This window comes from Lytechinus variegatus, chromosome 2, assembly GCF_018143015.1.
Source record: "Lytechinus variegatus isolate NC3 chromosome 2, Lvar_3.0, whole genome shotgun sequence".
NCBI lineage: Eukaryota > Metazoa > Echinodermata > Echinoidea > Temnopleuroida > Toxopneustidae > Lytechinus > Lytechinus variegatus.
This window is the reverse complement of record NC_054741.1, coordinates 65,487,722-65,513,858: the sequence shown is the minus strand read 5'-3', so window position 1 is coordinate 65,513,858 and position 26,137 is coordinate 65,487,722. Positions and strand designations below refer to the sequence as shown.

Here is a 26,137-nt window from a genome sequence, read left to right as displayed (position 1 = left end):
TCAGGTGGGACGTGTCCCCCTACTAAGGGGGGGGGGGAACAATATCAAATGTCCCCCTACTAGTCCTATTTTGGGGCCTCTTATGATGGTAAGAAATACATCATTCAAAATCGAAATAAAACATGTATTTTGGGATAATTACAATTTTTTTTTATTTGCTGGTCAAATTTATTTTCGTCGAAATGACCTTAAATTTGGGGTGATCACATTTTGGGGGGCTTGTACAAATTTTCCAGCCCTCGTCCCCCATACCTTTTGGGAGAGATTTCCGCCCCTGACTTTTACAGTATAATCTCATAATCTTTCAGTGTAGTTTCCTACACTGACACTGATTTGTTTGAGATTTTACACCCTTTTTGCAATGTAAATAATGAGATGTCCAAAGATGCCTTGATTTCAATATAGGCTGATGAAAAGTGAATCTTCAACATGCGCATACATTCGTAATTCCGAAGTTTCGTTATTCCGAAGGTTCGTTATTCCGACAGTTCGTATTTCCGAAGGTTTGTAATTCCGAAGGTTCGTTGGTCCGAAAACGAAATGAGGTTCGTAATTCCGATGGTTCGTTAGTCCGAAAACGAAGTGAGGTTCGCAATTCCGAAGGTTCATTAATCCGAAAATGAAATGAGGTTCGTAATTCCGAAGGTTCTTTAGTCCGAAAACTAAATGATTAACGAACCTTATTTCGTTTTCGGACTAACGAACATTCGGAACAACGAACCTTATTTCGTTTATGGGTTAACGAACCTTCGGAACAACGAACCTTATTTCGTTTTCGGTTGAACGAACCTTCGGAACATCGAACCTTATTTCGTTTTCGGATTATCGAACCTTCGGAATAACGCCACAAATGTTCGGATTAACGAACCCTTTTACGTTTTCGGATTAACGAACATCGAGGTATATATAGGCAATTTACGTGTTTCGGAATTACGAACCTTCACAATAAAGAACCTTCGGAATTACGAAGTGTAACCTTCACCATGTTTACACACTGACGACAGATGAGCTATCAAACGATGTTTTATGATCCGGATGCTCCTCGGGAGAAGTTAACCTTCGAATTCTCTGAAGTGCAGGAAAAGAAAATATGGCAAAATAGATTTAAATAGGAGTAACATGTATAATGATGTTTATGGTTCAAGCAAAACCGTACGCAACGGGGCCCTGTTGCACCCACAAATGTAATAACGCCCACAAATGTAATAACGCCCACAAATGTAATAACACTTTACCCACAAATGTAATAACGCCCACAAATGTAATAATGACTTTACCCACAAATGTAATAAATTTGAAGGGATTTTTGGCAAATCCGTTCTGAACTAAAATCGTATAGTAATGCGTTCATATAGCACAAAAGTGCAAAGTCTCTTTTCCTGACCCGGTTAATCAACAAATTATAATATAAATCCAAAGTCTTTATTCCAGACCCGGTTGTTTCAAAAATTATAATATAAATCCAAAGTCTTTATTCCAGACCCGGTTGTTTCAAAAATAATAATATGAGCCAAAAGTCTTTATTCCAGACCCGGTTGTTTCAAAAATTATAATATAAATCCAAAGTCTTTATTCCAGACCCGGTTGTTTAAAAAATAATCATATGAGCCTAAAGTCTTTATTCCAGACCCGATTGTTTCAAAAATGATAATATAAGTCCAAAGTCTTTTCTCCAGACCCGGTTGTTTCAAAAATTATAATATAAATCCAAAGTCTTTTTTCCAGACCCTGTTGTTTAAAAAATAATAATATAAGTCCAAAGTCTTTATTCCAGACCTGGTTGTTTAAGAAATACTCATATGAGCCTAAAGTCTTTATTCCAGACCCGATTGTTTCAAAAATAATAATATAAGTCCAAAGTCTTTTCTCCAGACCCGGTTGTTTCAAAAATTATAATATAAATCCAAAGTCTTTTTCCAGACCCTGTTGTTTAAAAAATTATAATATAAATCCAAAGTCTTTATTCCAGACCCGGTTGTTTCAAAAATTATAATATAAGTACAAAGTCTTTATTCCAGACCCGGTTGTTTAAAAATAATCATATGAGCCAAAAGTCTTTATTCCAGACCCGATTGTTTCAAAAATGATAATATAAGTCCAAAGTCTTTTCTCCAGACCCGGTTGTTTCAAAAATTATAATATAAATCCAAAGTCTTTTTCCAGACCCTGTTGTTTAAAAAATTATAATATAAATCCAAAGTCTTTATTCCAGACCCGGTTGTTTAAAAAATGATAATATAAGTCCAAAGTCTTTATTCCAGACCCGATTGTTTCAAAAATGATAATATAAGTCCAAAGTCTTTTCTCCAGACCCGGTTGTTTCAAAAATTATAATATAAATCCAAAGTCTTTTTCCAGACCCGGATGTTTAAAAAATTTAATATAAATCCAAAGTCTTTATTCCAGACCCGGTTGTTTCAAAAATAATAATATGAGCCCAAAGTCTTTATTCCAGACCCGGTTGCTTAAAAAAATTATAATATAAGTACAAAGTCTTTATTCCAGACCCGGTTGTTTAAAAAATAATCATATGAGCCTAAAGTCTTTATTCCAGACCCGGTTGTTTAAAAAATAATAATATAAGTCCAAAGTCTTTATTCCAGACCCGATTGTTTCAAATATTATAATATAAATCCAAAGTTTTTATTCCAGACCCGGTTGTTTAAAAAATAATAATATAAGTCCAAAGTCTTTATTCCAGACCCGATTGTTTCAAATATTATAATATAAATCCAAAGTCTTTATTCCAGACCCGATTGTTTCAAATATTATGATATAAGTCCAAACTAAGATACGATAATGATATTCCGGTGGAATAAAAATGAGAATCGAGCCTAGACTTCTCTCCAGACCCAGTTAATTAAAACTGCTGGAATCAAAGTCTTTGTTGTTGTTTTAAATTATACTGAACGTATTGTGAATATACGCGCTATGAGTAAATTGAGAATCAAGCATAGTCTTTTCTCCAGACCCGGTTATTTAAAACTAAAAACTAAAACCCTATAGTAATGCCTTCATATAGCACAAAAGTCCAGTCTTTTTCCAGACGCAGTAGTTTCAAAAATTGTAATGTGAGTCCAAAGTCGTTTTTCCAGACCCAGTTATTTCAAAAAGTCCAAACTAAGATACCATAATGATATTCCAGTGGAAAAAAAGAAAATCGAGCTTAGCCTTTTCTCCAAACCTTGTTATTCAAAAATTGTAAATAACAATACAACAACAACAACAACAAAAACCGTATAAAGACCCCATAATCTTATTAATGCTGGATAACATGGACATATAGCGTAGTCTTTCAGCCAGACCCAGTCATTTGTTTTTCAAAATAAGGCTAAGAGTAAAAATATAAATAACTCCAAATCTAATACCAAGCAATCCTTGAACCTAAGAACATGTTTTTACAAAGAGGTTTAGAATGTTGTCTTTATTCCAGACCTAATCATTACAAAAATTACGAAAAAAAAATCTTCTAACATAAGACCCTATCATATTCTCTTGGAATAACATGAGTTGTAAAACGTACTCTTTCCTCCAGACCAGGTTATCTAAGAAATGAATTAAAAAAGAAAATCAAATCTAAAACCAATTTTTTAAATTTACACCCAGTAAAAAATATGTCTGTACCCCACACCCAGATTCTTTTGTATAATAATACTAAGACCCCTACAAACATTGTAATTATGCATTTGCAAAGAAAACGTCCATTTTCCAGACTTGGTTATTATTTAAAAATAAAATTGTCTAAAACAAATACCCAATAATCTAACTACTGTGGAATAACATGGAGATCGATTGTAGACTTTCCTCCAGACACAATTATTTCAAGAATAAAAAAAAACAATAAAACCCAACCCCCAACAACGAATCTAAGAACCAACAATCCTCCAAATTAAGACCAAGTACAAAAGCACATGTTTAGAGCGTTGTCTCTATTCCAGACCCAGTCATTTACAAATTAATTCAAACAATCTTAAAAACATAAGACTTTGTCATATTCTTATTCCTGTTGAATAACATTATTATTATGCTTAGACCTTCGTCTAGACCTAGCTATTTATAAGATAAACAAATATTGAAAAAAATCAAAGCTGAGACCAATATTTAAAATTAAACCCAGTTAAAATGCTTGGGTTTAGAGAGTTGTCTTTACCCCTCATCCAGTTCTCTTAAAATACAAATTAAGCAAAAGATTAATCTAAAAACTTAGACACCAGCATCTCCCAAACTATAAAACCCTGTGATAAGGCATACCGTAAGTTGGTATACAACTTGTTTTTGGTTAATGGAAGTGAAATAAATAAAATTGAATTGAATTGAATACCACAAAAACGTCAAATTAATAAAAGGTGTAAATATTCAGATCTGAATGGTACGCGCCTTAAAAACCCAAAATAACAACAACAACGTTATTCTACATCAATGATATTGTGGCGTCTTTGTTAATATAGTTTGTCTGTTTTTATCGTTTCTAATAATTTCCTATTTTGAAATAACTGCATGGGTCTAGAGCAAAGACTACACCATATTTAAAGACTGGGCGTTGTGGCGTGCGCCTGTAATCCAAGCTATGTGGGGAAGTTACAAATTGATGCAGAGGTTCGAGCCCTGGTCACGTCTTTCGGATGGTGACGTTAAAGGTCGGTCCCAGACGTAAATAATCATATCTGATTGAGACACGTCTGACAAAACTCAAACACACACACACACGTTTGCCCCCTGGAAAGATTAAACCTCAAGATGTTGATGGACCTGAATCCATCGACGGGACAGCCTAACTCCGTAACTCTGGTACGGGTGTGGGAGGGGGCTCTTCTTTCTTTGCCTGTCTCTCTTTCAGTCATTTCATATAAGTTTTTTCCTATCTTATCACTTCTTGATCACATAAATCCTCTCTCTCTCTCTCTTTACTTAACGGGTCAATATAACCCCAGAAAATATATCTTAGGCCACTGAGATTATTGGAATTGTAACTAATAAAAAAAAAATGCTGAATATATTACAAATGGTGCTTGGTACACTGAAAATTTAAAGTACCGAAGAACTTGTTAAAACTTTATCCCCTCTTGCTAGAATGATTTTCTTTTATACATGTATAATATCTCATAGATCGTCGATCAACAACCTTATCGTTTACGGGAAGTAATCCCCATATTGTGTGCTGATATCTTATTCCTCAGTTTTTTGTTTTATATGTATTTAAAGGTTTTGTGTGTTTTTTTTTCATAAAAAAAGGAATGAATATACAAGAAATAATAATAATAAACAAGTGGAATGCCTCTGACCGTCTCACCTGCATCACGCGATTCAACATAGCAGCAGCGCTGACTTTGAAAACTACTATAACTCGCACAAGATGTTAAGTGATACTTGGTTACTCTTATTTCCACGTTTTATGAACTAGACCAATACACTTACAGAGATAGGATGGTAATTCAACAAATACCCCCAATGTGGCCAAAATTCATTGACCTCACATGACCTTTGACCTTGATCATGTGACCTGAAACTTGCACAGGATATTCAGTGATACTTTATTACTCTTATGTCCAAGTTTCAAAAGTCAGATCAATAAACTTTCAAAGTTATGATGGTAATTCAACAAAAAAAAACCAATTCGGCCAAAGTTCATTGACTGTAAATGACCTTTGACCTTGACCATGTGACCTGAAACTTGCCCAGGATGTTTAGTGATACTTGATTACTATTATGTCCAAGTTTCATGAATCAGATCCAAAACCTTTTTAAGTTTTGATTGTAATTCATCAGATACCCCCGAATCGGCCAAAGTTCATTGACCCTAAATGACCTTTGACCTTGACCATGTGACCTGAAACTTGCCCAGGATGTTTAGTGATACTTGATTACTATTATGTCCAAGTTTCATGAATCAGATCCAAAACCTTTTGATTGTAATTCATCAGATACCCCCAAATCGGCCAAAGTTCATTGACCCTAAATGACCTTTGACCTTGGTCATGTGACGTAAAACTCATGCAGGATGTTTGGTGATACTTGATTAACCTTATGTCCAAGTTTAATGAACTAGACCAACATACTTTCAAAGTTATGATGGTAATTCAACAAAAAAAAAACCCAATTCGGCCAAAGTTCATTGACTGTAAATGACCTTTGACCTTGACCATGTGACCTGAAACTTGCCCAGGATGTTTAGTGATACTTGATTACTATTATGTCCAAGTTTCATGAATCAGATCCAAAACCTTTTTAAGTTTTGATTGTAATTCATCAGATACCCCCGAATCGGCCAAAGTTCATTGACCCTAAATGACCTTTGACCTTGACCATGTGACCTGAAACTTGCCCAGGATGTTTAGTGATACTTGATTACTATTATGTCCAAGTTTCATGAATCAGATCCAAAACCTTTTGATTGTAATTCATCAGATACCCCCAAATCGGCCAAAGTTCATTGACCCTAAATGACCTTTGACCTTGGTCATGTGACGTAAAACTCATGCAGGATGTTTGGTGATACTTGATTAACCTTATGTCCAAGTTTAATGAACTAGACCAACATACTTTCAAAGTTATGATGGTAATTCAACAAAAAAAAAAACCAATTCGGCCAAAGTTCATTGACCCTAAATGACCTTTGACCTTGACCATGTGACCTGAAACTTGCCCAGGATGTTTAGTGATACTTGATTACTATTATGTCCAAATTTCATGAATCAGATCTAAAAACTAGGTCTATATATTTTTTAAGTTATGATGATATTTCAAAATCTTAACCTCAGGTTAAGATTTTGATGTTGATTCCCCCAACATGGTCTAAGTTCATTGACCCTAAATGACCTTTGACCGTGGTCGTGTGACGTGAAACTCTAATAGGATGTTAAGTAATACTTGATTAACCTTATGGCCAAGTTTCATGAACTAGGTTCTTATACTCTCTAAGTTATGATGTCATTTCAAAAACTTAACCTCAGGTTAAGATTTGATGTTGACGCCGCCGACGCCGTCGGAAAAGCAGCGCCTATAGTCTCACTCTGCTATGCAGGTGAGACAAAAAGAAGTAATAAAAATAATACTAAATAAAATTGTTACCCTACTTCTCATACAGTGGGTGGCAAAAATAGTCAATCATGACTTATTGCCAAATAAAAACATGGAATGGAATTGTTATCCCCTCTTGTTAGAATGTTTTTCTTTTATATAATATATCATAGATCGTCAATCAACAACTTTATCGTTTTTGGGAAGTAATCCCCCTATTGTTTACTGATATCTTATTTCTCAGTTTTTTTCATATGTATTTTAATGTTTTGTTATTTAGGTGTTTTCAAAGGAAAAAGGAAGGAATATACAAGAAATTATTTTTTTTTAAAGGACAAGTCCACCCCAACAAAAACTTGATATGAATAAAAAGAGAAAAATTCAACAAGCATAACACTGAAAATTTCATCAAAATCGGATGTAAAATAAGAAAGTTATGGCATTTTAATGTTTCGCTTCATTTCACAAAACAGTTATATGCACATCTCGGTCGGTATGCAAATGAGGAACTGATGACATCACTCACTCACTATTTCTTTTGTATTTTCTTAAAGGAAATATGAAATATTTTTATTTTCTCGTCATTGTCATGTGAAATGAAGTTTCATTCCTCCCTGCAACACGTGGAAATTTATTATTTTAACATTTTGTGCTTTAGGCAAGGAGGTCCTAATCGTCAAATTCGTAAAAATCGAAATAATGTATAATTCAAACAATGAAAACCAAAAGAAAGAGTGAGTGAGTAACATCATCGACTCTCTCATTTGGATGTAGCTGGCTCGTTCATATAACTATTTTGTTAAAAATAAACAAAACTTTGAAATGTCATAACATTCTTATTTTACATCCGATTTTGATGAAATTTTCAGCATTGTGCTTGTCTGATTTTTCTCTATTGATTCAAATCAACATTTTTCTGAAGAGGACTTGACCTTTAATGGTTGCAGGGTCTTTGTTTTGTTGTTGTTGTTGTGTTTTTAATGACTTTTATAACTGGGTCTGACAGAAAGACTACGCTACATTGCCATGTTATTCAACATAAATAGGATCGTGGGTCTTTGTTTTTTTATAATTATTATAATTTTTTAAATAAATGGGTCTGGAAAAAAGACTTTGGACTTATATTATAATTTTTTAATTAACCGGGTCTGGAAAAAAGATTTCGCATTTTTGTGCCATATAAACACATTACTATAAAGTTTCAGCTTTTAGTTACCGGGTCTGGAGCAAAGACTATGCTTGATTTTCAATTTACCATTAGCGTCTGGAGAAAAGACTAAGCTCGTTTCTCATTTTTATTCCACTGGAATATCATTAATGTATCTCATTTGGGACTAAAATTATAATTTTTGAAATAACCGGGTCTGGAAAAAAGATTTTGGATTCATATCATGATTTTTGAAACAACAGGGTCTGGAAAAAGACTTTGGACTTGCATTATTATTTTTTTAACAACCGGGTCTGGAATAAAGACTTTGGACTTATATAATCATTTTTGAAACAATCGGGTCTGGAATAAAGACTTTTGGCTCATATGATTATTTTTAAACAACCGGGCCTGGAATAAAGACTTTGGACTTATATTATTATTTTTTAAACAACCGGGTCTGGAATAAAGACTTTTGATTTATATTATAATTTTTGAAACAACAGGGTCTGGAAAAAGACTTTGGATTTATATTATAATTTTTGAAACAACCGGGTCTGGAGAAAAGACTTTGGACTTATATTATCATTTTTGAAACAATCGGGTCTAGAATAAAGACTTTTGGATCATATTATTATTTTTTAAACAACCGGGTCTGGAATAAAGACTTTGGACTTATATTATTATTTTCTAAACAACCGGGTCTGGAATAAAGACTTTTGATTTATATCATAATTTTTGAAACAACCGGGTCTGGAATAAAGACTTTGGGCTCATATTATTATTATTGAAACAACCGGGTCTGGAATAAAGACTTTGGATTTATATTATAATTTTTGACAAAACCGGGTTTGGAATAAAGACTTTGGATTTATATTATAATTTTTGAAACAACCGGGTCTGGAATAAAGACTTTTGGCTCATATTATTTTTGAAACAACCGGGTCTGGAATAAAGACTTTGGATTTATATTATAATTTTGACAAAACCGGGTTTGGAATAAAGACTTTGGACTTATATTATAATTTGTTAATTAACCGGGTCAGGAAATGAGACTTTGCACGTTTGTGCTAAATGAACGCATTACTATACGATTTTAGCTTAGAACGGATTTGCCAAAAATCCCTTCAAATTTATTACATTTGTGGGTAAAGTCATTATTACATTTGTGGGCGATCAAAAATTATTACATTTGTGGGTAAAGTGCATTATTACATTTGTGGGTGAAATTATTACATTTGTGGGTAAAGTGTTATTACATTTGTGGGCGTTATTACATTTGTGGGTAAAGTGTTATTACATTTGTGGGCGATTATTACATTTGTGGGTGTAACAGGCCCCCTATATAGCAATCCCAAAACATATTTACAAATTTTCACAAAAAGTCAATAAAAAATTGATCCTTCAAATTAAGTATATGAAAAAAGAGATACCCTCGTGATCAAGTCGGTTGCTCCAGTGTACCACTCACTTGCATAAAATATTGTTGTAGATATACTCACCCCCCCCCCAAAAAAAAAACCTGGGACAAAAATCCCGAGTTGACAACGGTCTTCAGTTGGGCGTCACGTTTAAGACAAATGGCTGTGAATGAGAACTCAAATAAGCCTTCGCTCAAGAGATGTCATTTTTTTCCAATTGAATTAGAAAGGTAACGTTGGGTAACACGACTCATACCTCTTTTTTACATTTTTTCCCCCTCCTTTTCTCATGTTTTTTTCTGTCTCTTTTTCTCCTTTAGTATTTTTTTGACCGTTTTGGAGAGTCATATGGGGAGGTGGTTATCCTGCAGCCCGGGAAGGGGGATGGGCAGTTTCATTGACGAGTGGATACCATGCGCGACCATGGGGTCTCGAAAAACACCATAAACACGTATTTTCCATATTCTGAAAATGTACCCCTTAACAAGTATTGGCGTGTGAAACTCTACCCTAAACAAGTATTGGAAACAAAACGATACTCTTGGCAAGTAGTTATGAAATGAACCCCTAAACAAGTACAGCGATATTTTATTGTTAGGTCGTCGGTTTTACCTTTACACATCATTTGGTTTGGTACGGCCCCACACCTCGCGCAAATCGGACTCTAAACACGTAATGTTTGGTACTAAATGACATCCTCTGTAAAACATTTTAATTTTGTTTTATCATCCCCGCAAATTTGACCCTAAACACGTAGCTTTCCTAGCGTAATAGATACACCGTTTTCAATATTTTTGTGTTTTTGACACCTTTATCACGTTACGAAAGTAACGTGCCCTATCTTGAAAAAGACATCCTTTTTACGTGTTTTTTGGTCGCGCATGGTATCCACTCGTCAATGTAAGTGCCCCCCCCCCCGGGTTCTGCAGCGCTAATTTGCATTTGAGTAAGCATCATTTGGTCTGTAGATACCTCCTTCAGAGTTCCCGGTGTGACGATGAACTTGTAGAGAGCGAAGACTGGCACACAAGCCATGGTAGATACGGTGAGACACCATCCAATGCCTATGGACCAGGCAGGAAAGCGTTCTCCTTGGTTTCCAGTCAAAGGTTGATACATAGCCAATCCAAATACCATAACGAACTACCAGGGAAAACAAAGAGAATAAATACAGATTTTCCAAACAATGGTTCTCGCACAGACTGAAATGCTCAAAATGGTATACTCCTGTATTGGCGGATCCAGGGACCAAAGCGGTAGTACCCCCCCCCCTCCCCCCATTGGCGGAGCCAAAATAAGAGGAAAAAGGAAGAGAAAATGGTTAAGGGAAAATGATTGAAACATATCTTGTTCAGAAGAATTACGTGGCGCTTGAACTGTTCAGTTCAGGTTAACATACACATATTATTTATCTCGCGTTTCGAGCTTCATAAGTTCGAGATATGCATCCTGTTCATGATTTTAACAAATAATAATGAATTATCAATTATCGCACTAGGTTGTGTCTCGGTAACGTCAACAACCAAACGAAAGATTAAAAGGAATTCTTTTGTTTCTTTCATGATGATCATTCACATTCTCATCTCATTATATTGTTCTCTTTTTACTGTGTTACAGATCTATTTTGTACCATGATTCTCATTTATTGCACATAAATAACAGGGAAGGATGCTAGATATAGACAAAATATGAATATATAAGTATTATATAATAAAATGCGAATTACGATTATTATCATTTGTTTTTTCTAATTATATCCAATATTATTTAGTACTTGATATTTGCTTTTTCTCTTTCCGCAACCGTTATTCAGAGAATCAGGTTGAAGCTAACACTTGTTTACTATTTTGCTTTCCCTTGCCTTAAGTGAGTTGCTGTTTTTCTTTTTAGTCGGCTATAAATTTGTATTTATAGTGAGTTCAGAACGACGTTTGTAATGATAATCTTGATAAATTCCTTCAATGTAAGTATTATTGAAAATTTAGTCAAAATTATCCATACGTATGTATAAATGTCCTCCCAATTTAGATCCACTATAGATAGAAAACTCTGGTTAAAAACAAGAAAGGAAATTAAATGTCGATATGCAGAAAAATAAGGAAACACACTCTTAAAATAAGTTTCCTTATTTTTATCCACTTCTTTATAATCTTTCCTTTTTTAATTTCCTAGTTCTCCTTCATTGTGCTTTTATTTTAAAAGACGCTTCCATATTTGGTTCCCTCAAGGCTTGTTTACAAACCTATTTATATGCTTATTATAGTATATTTTTCCATATCCTTTCAAAATGTCTGTAGTTGTTTGTCTACTTTTAATGTCTCTTCTAGCAGTGGCGTAATGAGCCAAAAACCTTTTTTGAGTCAGATATGGCTTATCAGGAAAAACTGATTTTTAAAATTGTGAGCGAACCACCACGTCAAACAGACGTGTTTTCTTCTTCTTCTTATCATTACCATAATAATTACTATTTTTTATCATTTTCTTATCTAAAAACTTTTTTTTTTCATCCGTCCATAACTTTTTTCATTGAATCCCTACTTTAGAGAAACCCTACAATTCCTTCTTAGAAAAAAATATGATATGGCTAACTTGATTGCATTAAATAAATCAAACTGACCTCAAGCAAATTTTATCTTTTTAGTGGACAACAGTGCTTCTAAGAAAATTCATTTTTGGATCAATGAAGGGACTGCGCTACAATAAATTCAGGCATAAGTTTTAAAAAAGAAAAAGAATAAAAGAGAACAAAAAAAGAAAAGAAAAGAGGGTACTCACGAGGAGCACGGCCGGACTAAGAATACTCCAACACAGTTGCCAGTAGACGCTGGGAGTTCGGCCTATCATCGTGCGGATGTCACTGGTAAAGTTACTAAGTCCGTAGAACCACGTGACTGAAATAGCTTCGAAAACAACGACAAGAAGGAGGGTGGTTGAGGCACCATAACCCTCTAATAACTGATATACATATTCGCCGCCCTGTGTGATAAAAGATAAAGAGAATTCAAGGATGTTGGATGTGAGGTGCTCTTATCATGAGCTTTCGCCGAAAACTGAACATTCTATTGGATATGTAGCTATTTTTATCACCCTAACATCTTGGTATAGTGTACTACAGATATTCGATATTTTCGGTAATTCAACTGATATTTTCTTGTATGTCGTGTCCAATACATGAAATAATTTGTTCAAGATAAAACTGTAGCTGTTGTGATAGCCTTGGAGGTAGGGGTAGGATGGCAGTTACACCTATATATCAACTCCTACATTTAACAATATATGTGAAATATTCACCTGCATCCCAATGTTCAGGTTTAAAATGCATCCTTGTGGACAACCCGGATGTATCATTTTGCCTCCAAAAAAAAATCCTAGTCAAGGTTGTTGTGGCCTATGTGAGTTTAGGAGAGATGTATACAGGTTGTTTCCTAAAGGGATGGGTGAACCAGCAAACCCTACAAGATCACCCTGAAAAATGTTCAACAAACATTCGATCTAAATAATCTAATTAAGCAATACTACTTTGTCAGGAGAACTTCGACCATGGTTAGAGAACTTACGTAAGTCACTGTTGTAAGTGAACCGAGAAAGATAAAACACACGACGCCTAATACGAAGATCTCCCGATGTTTGCCGATAGTCTTCGGATTCCGATCACACCAAGCTGTAACGATAGACTCTAATCCACCGAACTGCAAGAACAATGAAAAGAAAATCATATTCATCTAGACCTAGTATAAAATAAACCATTCAAGCAATCATTCCCAGCAGTTGATAAAGGTAGCATGGGCGCCACCAGAGTAGTGGGAAATGGGGGGGGGGGAGCGACACAATCGAAGGGTGGCCACAAATTCCCAACCTATACTACTTTGCTCTTCTTTTTTTTTACTATATGAAAAACAATGGGAGGCAATCGCCCCTGCCAATGTGCAATGCCACCTCTGGAACTGAAACCGTAATTACAATTTTAGTCATTTAAATGATTGGCAAGGTACAGTTTTAGAAAAAATGATTGTGCTATCACGAAGTAAAGTACGACTACGCAGAAATAAGGCAAATACTTACGGTGCTATCAAGGCCTAATGATATGATCATTATGAAGAAGATAATAGCCCACCATGTTGAACCAGGTAACTGACTAATAGCCTCAGGGATAGCGATGTAAATAAGTCCAGGTCCTGATCACAATTAAGAATAAATAAACCTTTAAGCCGGAAGTGGTCCTAAATAATCAACATGCACCTATTTCTGTAATATCAAGTAAAATATATATTTTGTAGGTTTAAAAACAAACATAACTGTGAACATTTATCTGATTTTTTTTAATTCGATAATGTTTTCTTGGTTTTAGCAATGTAGGCATATATAGAACAAAATGATTTACCATACATTCAACAGAATACATTAAAGAAAAGAAACATATGAAATATTAACATTGTAGCCTATGCTATGTTTCATAATCATAATCTAATTTGTAAAGAGAGAGAGAGCACGACGAAGAAACTCGAAAACATAAATGAGTATGAACCACTGATCTCTCCACTAGTTAGTGGAGAGATCAGTGGTATTAACACGTCATCGCTGCCATTGCTAAAGCCCAAATCTGCTAGTAAAGTAAATGTAAGTATAGGCACTAATTTTCTTTAGATAATTGAATGAGAAATTTTATAAAACGGAACCTCTATACAATGCTGGTCGAAGTTAAGATGGACGTAAGCCCACATTTCACCAATGTTAACTGAAAAACAAACCAATATCCCGAGGACATTTTTTTAATAATTCTACTGGAATTCCGGTAATTATCACTATTATTCTGTCAGTATCGTCTATTATAAAGAGGTGGTGTCGTGTATTCGTTGATCCGACTCGGTTGATTAATTACCTTCCGGCGTAACGTCCTCGATACTTCGCCCCTGCTGAACAGACATGAAACCCAGCACAGAAAATATGGCGAAGCCAGCAATGAAACTAGTGAAGCAGTTGATACTACTCGTGATCAGTGCATCCCTGTAAACAAAGAAGGGAAAACCCTTCCATTAATTTGTAGGAATAGAATAATTTGTATGGTATCAACATTTTAATCCGATTCAATGAAGCTGCATGTATGGTTGGAAAAAACAAGATACGGAGATCGAATATATTTACTGCTGAAGTATTAAGAACACAATTTTCCTTGATTCATGATAAACCATTATGCTTGTCAGGTCATCGCAAGTAATCGTTCGATGAAATCATTAAAATGATACATAATAAAATCATATAATTAATTATTCAAGTGTTATGCTCAATTAAATAGAATTTCACCCCAGTTCACTATAAGCTTTTACTGTGTATTCAATTTAATTGTTATCATGGACGAATAAAAGACGTTTTGTTTACGTATTGTTTCAATCGTAAAAATGTCCCTTTATTATTCAGAGCATACAGTCTCAAACTTCAAGGAAATCACTATATCACTGAAATGCAATCTGTTAAGCGCTTTAAAGACCTCTGTATATATATATATATATGGGAAATTGTTGCTATCAACATTAATATTAAACGGTTGGGTAAATATGACTTACCTGAAACAATTGTTATGGAGTCTATTGTAACTGGAGAAAGCAAGAATCACACCAAAACCTGGACCGAGAGAGAAGAATACTTGTACAGCAGCATCAAACCACACCTAAGAAAAAGTTAAAAGGAAAATGATCTGGTAATGTATAAAGTATATTTGTTCATGCTCGGTCCTATACAATGTATTATTATCAATGTAGCTCTACATTTTTTTGGCTGCATTTTTGTTTTGCATGGTGAAGTGAAATAAACAATATATTGAAAGTAATAAAAAAAGCTGCCGTTCATCAATTTGTAAGTCAAAGTCGAGAAAGCATGCTTGTGAGAAAAAAAAAACGACAAGTAAATGAAACATCCGAGGAGGTATAAAGGTTACCGACCTGAGCATTGAGAAGACGATGCCATTTGGGATTGAGATAGTAGATAATGCCCATTGAAGACCCTTCGAGTGTAATGCCCCGGATGAGAAGGACGACCAGACAGAAATACGGTAGTGTAGCCGTCACCCATACAATCTTAAAAAAAAAATAACACGACCAAAAATATCACTACAATGATTGGTCAAAAGTAATCACGCAACAAAACAAAGTTGGTCAATCAGTCACCCACGAAATAGCTCGACAGCTTGATAATTCTTTAATTCGATCGCTCTATTCGATAACTTGATTCATAGATATGATAGAGCATGTGTGAAACAATAGTACATTAATTTTTAATCGAAGTTGACTCAGTCGGTTCAGTGGGGGCGAGTCCATCTCCGGCGGATGCCCGAAGGATGCGTTGTGTAAACGTCTCTCCCCTGTTCCATGGATATAGGCTATGTTACAGTGGAAAACACTCCGTTCCTCGGATAGGAAGTTAAACATTAAATGGAGGCCCCTGCACTATGTTTATCTATTATTTCTTTTAATTATTTATTTTATATCATTATTATTATTTTTTTTTTTTTGGGGGGGGGCTTGTCAATCAATTTCAAAAATGCTCCCCACGAGCAGTTCGATTCTTTTGGTTTGTTTACTTGACAATTCTTTTAATGTCCCCCGATAAATGCTGGATACGCCCCTGACTGTAACTAGGGCCCTTAAATAAGTATGACGTGTTATATGCTACCTTTCCTGAAGCCCTAATGCCTTTCCAAATACTGAAATAGACAATGGTAAATAGGAGAAGAAGACACAGAGCCAGCTCCCATTTCAATCCACCAAGGTCACTGATGCCGGTAGACAGGTGAGATCCAAGAACTTGACGTCTGAGAATGGTGAAAATAATATGAAACTAAAATTAATCTAAAATGAGCTTAAATAATAACATTCGATGAAATCTTACATTCATCAACACAATATTTACGAATGTGGTTATGAATGAAGTAATGGAAAATGAATGAGCTTTGGTGTTTTTAATGGTGACAATTTCTGAAATTGTTGTATAATGCAGCGTTCCTCCTAAAATAGCACTCTGAAACAGCTCAATATTTTTAGTTTTAAAATATGGAATAGGGTCTTGGAGGCCTTTCTTCAAAAAATTGTCGTCTTTGTTTGGATTTGATTTAGTACACATTATGTACTCTTGCCATGGTGTCGGATAACGAACTTGTCTATATGCTGACAACTTTCATGAAATAGTCATTATAAGGGTAAGATCAACAACAATAATGAACTCACTGAAAGAACTCCGTGGCCGGCGTTACACTCGTGTTGGTGAAATTGCCTTCAAATGGGTTTGCACAAAGCTCGGTATTCCAGGCGTTGCCACAGCTGGTCCATGGGAGGGTTGTTGCGAAGGATGCGATCAAGTAATAGACAGACCATGCAGTAATGGTAGAATAGAAGAATCCCACATAACAGTTTATGATGCAGATTGCGTATCCAATACCTATAGTAGAAATGATGGGTCGAAAAACATGACTCATGACAACTCTTGACTCAAAATATGAAATAAATAAATGATGAATAAGATCTTTCACGAAAGTGGTATCAACATTGTCGAGTGGTCAAACAGGGGCCGCTCCTGAAAGCGCGGGGGGGGGGGCTGACCATGCAAAAAATCACATTCAGGTGGTAACTTTAACGTTTTTTTTATAACCACCACCACCATTGCCATCGCCACAATCACTTACATCAACACCATTACCAACATCATCATCACCACCATCACCATTACCATCATAATACCATCACCACCATCAGCAGTATCAGCATCTTCATCACGGATGACTTTTTACTTTCCTTGCTTTGGCATACTGCGCCAGAATGCAGTACATCCTGATTTTATTTTAACTATCCTCAAGCCATTTCCATGTATAAGAATGGTATATTTCGCATCATTATTGTAATCATCATCATTATCATCACTGCAGTACATCCTGATTTTATTTCAACTATCCTCAAGCCATTTCCATGTATAAGGATGGTATACTGCGCATCATTATTATAATCATCATCATCATCATCATAACCATCATCATCATCATCATCACTGCAGTACACCTGATTTTATTTTAACTATCCTCAAGCCATTTCCATGTATAAGAATGGTATATTTCGCATCATTATTGTAATCATCATCATTATCATCACTGCAGTACATCCTGATTTTATTTTAACTATCCTCAAGCCATTTCCATGTATAAGGATGGTATACTGCGCATCATTATTGTAATCATCATCATCACACCACCACCATCACCTCAATCACCACCACCAAGAGCGTAGGCTGGTTTGGGCAAGGGGAGGTGGAACAAAAGTGGTATGGGAGGGGGTGCACATATTGGGGGAGGTGGAACTAAAGTTTGGAAAATCAGCCGTTGAAAGCTGAAGAAGGGGTACAAAATTCGTTTTGCTTGCCAGTGTAGGAACTCCTCTGCCTCAGCGGGAGGGTGCAGGTGCACCCCCAGCCTATCACATTCATAACCATCATCATCACCATAACCACTTTCACCGTCATCATCGCCAGCAGCATCATCCTCCTCATCACCGATGGATGTCTTTACCTTCCATGATAGGGCATATCCTGCGCCAGACTGTAATGCACCCTGTCCTTTGAAACTGTCCTAAGGCCATTTCCATGTATAAGAACGGTACTCCGCCGAAGATTGCCATCAACGCATACGGCACCAAAAAAGCACCTGCATGGAAACCCGATAAACCGGCGAAGATGATTTAGAATGGCTTCATATCGGTGGTATAACAGGGGCCGCGGAACGGTTTTCAGAGTGGGAGGAGGGGGGCTGACCATGCAAAAAATCACAATCATATGGTAATTTTTACTATTTTGTTCCGCTGCCCCTGTGGCATAATGTATCCTACAAACTTAATTTATTTCATTTAATTCATCGATGTTTATGTCTTACACAATTTCAACACAAACGATATATATCCAACTTAATAATGGTAAACAAATTCGAAATGCACCAAGGGTATGAATAGTAAATGAATTGTAAATCAAATGTTAGAAATGGAGGGATATGCGAAAATCTGATTTAAAACGCTGCACTACATTCGTGCATGCATGAAAAAGATCCATTTTCATTTGAATTGATACATGATTTGAGAGTAAAAATGTTTTATTTAATTGTGTTGCATTAGTTTTATTGCCCATTTTTTCCTAGCGATACCGTTTTCGGGTTATACGCATACTGTGTGTGTGTTTGAGTTTTGTCAGACGTGTATCAATCAGGTATGATTATTTACGTCTGGGACCGACCTTTAACGTCACCATCCGAAAGACGTGATCAGGGCTCGAACCTCGAACCTCTGCATCAATTTGTAACTTCCCCACGGCTTGGATTACAGGCGCACCCCACAAAGCCCAGTGTACGCATACTGAAGACCTCATACATTATTTAAACATCTTTTAAACATTTTCGGTAAAAGTTGACACTATTTTTATAACGAAATTCTTGGTAGAGTATACCGTCTAACATATACATCAACAAAAATCTTTGAACTTCGGAATTACAACATGGTTTGGCAGGAAATTTAATTTCTAAAAAGATAACTTTGAAATATGATGCATTTATACTTTTAGTTATTTTTATAGCCAAAATAGCCAATAGAATTTCAATGAGATACATAATGTACTAGCATAATATTTACATTTCTTGTATGTATACTTTAATACCGCTGTGATTTAAAAGTATATAAAATATATTAGCTCTAAAGGGAACCTTGATAGGGATTTTTTTTCGCATCGCGACGCAGAAAGAATTAAAAGGTTTAGTAAATGTATCTAAAATGCCCATCAGATGACAATGAACAGCTGGGACGTCTTTGTCGAAAAATGGTGAACCAGAACAGAAGTTCCGTCCTAAGTTGTCCGGAGTCTGCGATGAAACCGCTGCTTTGGTTCCCCCAATTTCAGACAAAGACTTCTGGGCATGTTCTTTGTCACGAAGGACCTTTTGAAAAATATATTTTTAATGTTCTTGAAAGCGTTGTGAAATTCTCAAATAATCTTAATAATCCCACCTAACAAACTTTAAAGGAAATACTTATATCTTAGCCACACCAACAAAAACAACTCAGGACTGGAGTGGTTTCGAGTCGATTTCGTTGGTGTGCACATGATAATGGTAAATATTCTATCTCTGATGTACGTAACTTGTGTAAGATGCCAGAAGACGGATGCCAAAACCGACACTGTGTTAATTTCGTTTTCCACATAGGTATAAAACATACTTGGACTTTGGTTTCCAACAAGCTATATATATTTATGCTTTATAAATCAAGATTGTTTTTTATGAAAAGGACAAGACCACCCAAGAGAAATGTTGAATTGTATCAGTAGAGAAAAACCAAACAAGCATAACAATGAAAATTTCATCAAAATCGGATGTCAAATAAGGAATTTATGAAATTTTTCTGTTTTCACAAAACAGTTACATGCTCAACTCAGTTACATGCAAATGAGGAAGTCGGTGATGTCCCTTATTCGCCAATTCTTTTGTTTTTTATCGTTTAAATTATGAAATATTTAATTTTTACAGATTTGACATTAAAGACAAACTTAACTGAACCATATAATGTTAAATCAATGGTAATTTTCTTGGAGGATTTAAACTTTTCTCATATGACATCTCACATGACAATGAGGAGAAAATACGATTATTTCATATAATAAAATACAAAAGAAATAGTGAGGAAGTGATGTTATTAGTTCCATCATTTGCATATTGTCTCATTGCATGTCAATGAATTGTGCATATTACTGTTATGTGAAAAATAAGCAAAACTTGAAAATATCATCACTTATTTACCTCAGATTTTGATGATATTATTTGCGCTTGTTGGATTTTCTCTTTTTCGTCAAATAAACTTTTTCTTGGAGTGGACTTGTCCTTTAAATAAGTAACCTGGATCTCGGAGATTGCAATTAAGCCCATCCGCATGGCAGATTGTTCTATAAGATTATAGTCGTTTCAATTGCACTTCTGAGCAGGCCCTTGATAGTAAACGTTCGAGATTCATGTACAATTTTAATTGGGATTAATTACTGTCGGGGGAATTGTAAGGTTGAATGCGAAGGGCAAAAAGAAACAAATCAACATATTCATTAAGAGCAGTAAATGCTTCAATTAGTACGGAGTTTACGTGTCCACGTTGTTCCCATGATTAGTGTCCATGGCATAAGCATAAAAAGTAGAACAAATTAAACAATAAAAAACAAATAGTTGATCAGTGAGTATAACAAAGACTACATTACCGTGGTAGATGTTACGAGATTAGCGAGTTTTCGAAATCGCAACGGGAACGGATTCTACAAAATAGAAAATCTATTGAAAACGCCCGTGAAATCGCTTTGAACAGCTGAGAGGTCTTTGTCGAAAATGATGAACCGGGACGACTTATCGTCCTAAAGTTCGAAGCTGACAAAAATGCAAATAAAAATGTTGTAAGTCCAGAGTCACGGACAAAACTGCTGTTTTGATTCTTCGATTCAAAGACTGCTTTATCAGGAAGGGCCTTTGACAATGGATTTTTCTTGTTACACATTATCATGATTCAGAGTGCAAATAACCGTGATCATCCACATTGAAAAAAAGAAATATGACATGCATTCCTTGAATTTCACAATCCTTGAATTTCACACATTACTAGTATCAGAAACTGCTTAAAGGTATGGTTTAACTTTGTGAGCAGCCGATTTAGAAAAAAATCTCAAACCAAGATGAAACATGTGTACAAATGCATGTATTATAACTAATAAACCTGAATATGTAAAATTCATTTCTCGTTTGTCAGTTTTTGAGGAGCCCACAATATACAAGCCTAGCTTTTTAGTGGGATCCTCCATTTTCACAAATTATAGATCACAATTTCTTTACACATGATTATTTTATATGTAACTGTTTTATAACATGTCTTTCTCAAGTTGATTTCATGACATTGATATATATTTTTATGATGTTGACTTGTTATGATTGTACTTATTTGATTTATATTTTGTTGAAAATGAAATAAATGAAATGAAAAATGAAACCCCGAAAACAACCATTATTGAGAATGAAAAGCTAAAACTACAAGGCAAACCCCGATTTTGTAAATAAGCGTCTTATAGACACCTAAATAGTACACATAAGTGTATGGGATGAAATTAAGATGGTATTTCCGGTCACTTTATATTTCAATTTTTGAAGCACTAAATAATTATTTTCGAACGCAATTTTTTCTGGGCTTCATTTTTTTTAACATATCACAGACACAGGTGACAAGTGTGACCTTCTAGCTCAGATTTTTTAAAAGTCAAACCAATGTTAACCAATCACTTTACGAGCAGAATTTTTAATTCTAATGCACAATCGCACTTCGTCCGCATATCTTAACTTTTCATTTGTTTCTTTCTTTTTAATGATATTCATGATAGGCCAATACAAAACCTCTGAATTCTAGTTAAAGTAGACACCACTGAGAGCAAAAAAATATGGTCAAATATCCAACTATTCAGCAGTGTTTGGGTGATAATTTAGTAAAGACTTTTACTACAACCTGAGAAGATCTCGGCGCTGCATACTTAAAAGTGTAAGAGAATTTATTGATACTCTCAGAATCATGGTCGTCACGATGCGAAAGTTGACAATAATTATCCATGTGATGTGGACGTTACAAAAATTGTAAAATATCATATACTATTACGATGATCACTTGTGTTTGCTTTAACTACCATCGACGTCTTGCTTAGAAACTATTAATCTATTCCAATTTTAAATAACAAAATACGGCATAATTATTATCTTATTATCAATTTTATGGCTTGTGTATTTCTGTCATCATATTATTTTTCACCATTACTCATCCTTTTTTCTCTTATTTCTATAATTCTATCTCAACATATTTTATTTTTTATTTTTTATTATATCACATATGTATACAAAATTAGTATTCATTATCAAAATTCTTTGATATAAAATGATAGGGGATCCACGCTCTACAAGCAGTGCTTCTTAGTGGATTCCCCCATTTGCATACAAGCTATTGTTATTTTTATTGTACATCTTTTTTATCTGAAGTTGATTTGTAATTATACTTGATTTGTTTTTGTATAATTATGTTTATGTATTTGATGTATATGATGGAAATGGAAACATAAACTTAAACTTGATCTATATTACAATTTCTTGATTTTTACTCTGTTCTGAACTTGTTCTAAAGAACATCAATATTTGAAATGTAGTATATCGACTTACCTCCACCGTTTTTATAGCAAATGTACGGAAATCTCCAAACGTTTCCGAGATCGACTGTGAATCCGATGACGGATAGAAGAAAGTCCACTTTCTTTCCCCATACCGCTCGTTGACGCGGTCGTCCATCGATGTCATCCCGTGGTTCGTTGGTGTCGTATGTGACTCGGTTATCACCGTTCAATCCGCAGTAGCCGTTCTCGGCACGTTGGGGCACCGCTTCCACGTTGACGACTGGTGGCGGAACGCCGGGTACAAGAACATGCGTCTCTTTGCCCGATTGGGGCCAAGTTTTACCTGGCATGTTTGGTTGGCTCTCGCTTTGATCAGACTGGAGGAGATAATCTGGGCTGGATGGTTCGATGAGTGAGCAGAGAGCAGTCTCCATCGTGTCCATTGTTTGGTCCTTGATCAGCGACAGGTCCGTGGGGATCCCGTTGATTGCTATCCTAGTGTCTTCTTTCTCGCCTTTGGATGACAAAGTGAGAGATGTAGCGCCTTGCGCGTTAATAAGCATCGGCAGCACGTCTTCATCATCAGAACATATCCTTGATGACTCCGCCTTCTTCTTGTCTCTCCAGCATACGCCATCATTTGAAATGAATTGAAAGGTTTCATTTTCCATAATTTTTATGCACTCAAAGACGACCCCCTTTCACGGCAACTTTAACCTATGAGAATGAAACAAAAGATGCATTAATATTTGTATGAATACAGAATGATGGGTTTCTACAAATATGTATTTAAAACACACCCTACACGTGTTTGTAAATGAAAAACAGAAAAACAAATCCAACATACATGTAACTGTATTATCTGTTTCTGTTTATGGCAACTCCCGTAGGAACTCAGCAGGACAGCATTTTGTTGGTAAACACCAAGCTGATGTACTACGAACTACCTAGGAAACATTTTACCTCTAGGTTAATCAGTCATAGTGGCTGAATTATAGACGACAGATATTACTTTTGGGCCTTTTTTCAAAGTGAAGACAATGGCAGAGTGGAGATTAGAACTCACAACCTAATGTTCTGACCACTGGACCACACGACCCGCTTTAGGGGACACCCTATACTTTTTTCTTTTGTTTCCATACAAATTAAAATCGGCCTACAGTATAATTCCTAATCATCAATTTGATTCATTTTCCCTTTAGAAAATTGGGGCTTTGGGGCCCGAGGTGGTGTCATTCTGGTGACATTCTGAGATCTTCACAATTTCGTCGTCATTTTTTTCTCGATATTTATTTATGCTTTATTTTGAACTTTGTAAATCGTATTTAATGTTCCATACATATCACTACGCGATTAAGCGATTAGAGATTGCATGCTGTCCAATAACGTTATCCTGTGGGGTTATACAATTCAAAAACGCTATTTAAATTGAAAGACGTTATTTTAATCCGTCACTCTCACGACTATTGTTTAAAGAATGTAACGAGTTGTGCGAAAGAATTAAAAAAAAATCAAAAGTTTAAAAAACTTGTTGTTCGACTTGCTAATTCTGACTGCATATAATCAAATGAGCGAGGCGAGCGAGCATTAAAAAATTTACTCGCGTTCGTACAACACTGTAAATAATGAAGTGCTATTTTAGCACTTACAGTGCTTGCATAGTGATTGCACTACGAGTGCTGATTTTTTAGTTCAAATTTAAACTATTAAATTAGCACTCATAGTGCAGTCACTATACAAGCATTTTAAGTGCTAAATTAGCACTTCATTTTTTACATTATAGGGGAAACCGGGCACTTGTAAAGAACAAACATATCACTTCATGACAGCAATTCACGCGATCGGTCGTATTTCAGAGCAACGATACATATACCTACACAACTACAATAAAGACGATTTATTTGGAAAATCATGTCAAGTACAATTTATATAACTTCCTGTTATTGAAATATAAAACAAGAAAAAAATTGTCATTATAATTATCTGCAGCTGAATTCGATTTGAAGAAAAACATGCAATCAAGATGGGCTTCAATGTTCAATTGTGAAAAAAATATATAAGCAGAGGCCTATCAAACTCATCATCATCTAACGTATTCCCCTAATGAGTAATTAGGGAAGTGTTTAGAGATCACCCCCATAGAGCTCATGAATTTCTCACAAATTGAACGTCCATACGTGTTCTAAACAAAGCATGTAATCACGATGCGCCCAAGTGGATCAAGGCTTTACTGCCAATGTAAATCCGAAAGCTATCAGACTTGTTGAAATATCGAATTGCTTTTTACTATAAATGAACTGTTTCAGTTAGAAATTCACACATCAGATGAAGGTAAAGGATGTATAATGCTTTGCCAATCTCGTACCACAGTCACCCCCCCCCCACCGACTCTCTGACCGAAGGTATGTTGTTCATCAGTTTCTTATGTGTGGCTGTATACACAGTAAAAAAAAAATATACAACGCTGTTTATACTATATGAACATTACAGTAATTGTTTAAACAGTTTAAACAAGTGTTTAAATCTTAAGCAACAAAGTTTAATTTTCAATATCTAATCTTCAATAAATTAAACATGATTGTTTAAACGGTTAAACAATAGTGTAAGGTTCATATAGTAAAAAGCGTTGTATAAAATCTTAAACAGCGTTTTTACTGTGTAATTAGATATCTTCAAGGCAAAAAACGCATTTTGGGATAAGCTTAGAGAATTTTTTTGTTGTTGTTGCTGATGGTATACATTTCCATACCAAAATTACGTCATGGAATGTCTTTGATAGTCTTTGATATTTCTTTCTTTTTATTTCTTTTAAACTATTCATTCACATAGATTTAATTTCAAATTTCTACCATGTTGTATTTTTTTTTTACATTGTTCATACGAATATGTTATAGGAGGCTGCATCCTACAAGCTTCGCTTTTTAGCAGCTTCCTCCGTTTCCGACCTGTTATCTTGATTATTATACATAATAAGTTTTTTTTTGTTTTATTGATTATAATTATATCAAGATGTATGTAACAAAACTATTGTAAATGTACATGATTGTTGGAAATGGAAAAATAAATAAAATGAAATGATAGAAAAAAGGGGTATTTCTTTTCTTGATCAGCAACAGCCGAGCACTTCAAATTACTTTGAAACCCAACGGTCATTCCTCTCCCTATAGCATTTCTTTAATCTGTAATTTGTATTAACCTTATCATTATATTTTTTCGTCCATCCATCTATTTATTTTATCTATCTATCTATCTATCTACCTACCTAGCTACCTACCTACCTACCTACCTACCCACCCACCTACCTATCTACTCATCCACCTACCCACCCACCCACCCACCCACCTACCTACCCACCCACCTACCT

At 35.1% G+C, this 26,137-nt stretch overlaps 1 protein-coding gene across 1 annotated transcript; it reads right to left on the bottom strand.

Annotated features, from left to right (window-relative positions):
* Positions 1 to 903: 903 nt before the first annotated feature.
* LOC121409597 (sodium-dependent serotonin transporter-like) lies at positions 904 to 23,468 on the bottom strand. Its single transcript, XM_041601508.1, has 12 exons — positions 22,823 to 23,468; positions 18,131 to 18,265; positions 16,803 to 17,013; positions 16,252 to 16,390; positions 15,522 to 15,656; positions 15,147 to 15,250; positions 14,465 to 14,589; positions 13,648 to 13,760; positions 13,143 to 13,274; positions 12,361 to 12,561; positions 10,558 to 10,728; positions 904 to 1,068 (listed from the first exon to the last, which is right to left on the bottom strand). The coding sequence occupies exons 1-12, from the start codon at positions 23,442 to 23,444 to the stop codon at positions 988 to 990; spliced, it is 2,169 nt and encodes a 722-aa protein (XP_041457442.1). The 5' UTR covers positions 23,445 to 23,468; the 3' UTR covers positions 904 to 987.
* Between the last annotated feature and the right edge of the window lie 2,669 nt (positions 23,469 to 26,137).

What these genes read in the sequence shown, in the direction of transcription:
- LOC121409597 (XM_041601508.1), bottom strand. Translation starts at nt 23,444, where the DNA reads ATGGAAAATGAAACCTTTCAATTCATTTCAAATGATGGCGTATGCTGG. An exon ending in GATATGCCCTATCATGGAAG is followed by an intron (nt 17,014 to 18,130) that starts GTAAAGACATCC and finishes TTTCTACTATAG; the next exon opens with GTATTGGATACGCAATCTGC. An exon ending in CCGGCCACGGAGTTCTTTCA is followed by an intron (nt 16,391 to 16,802) that starts GTGAGTTCATTA and finishes CACCATTCTCAG; the next exon opens with ACGTCAAGTTCTTGGATCTC.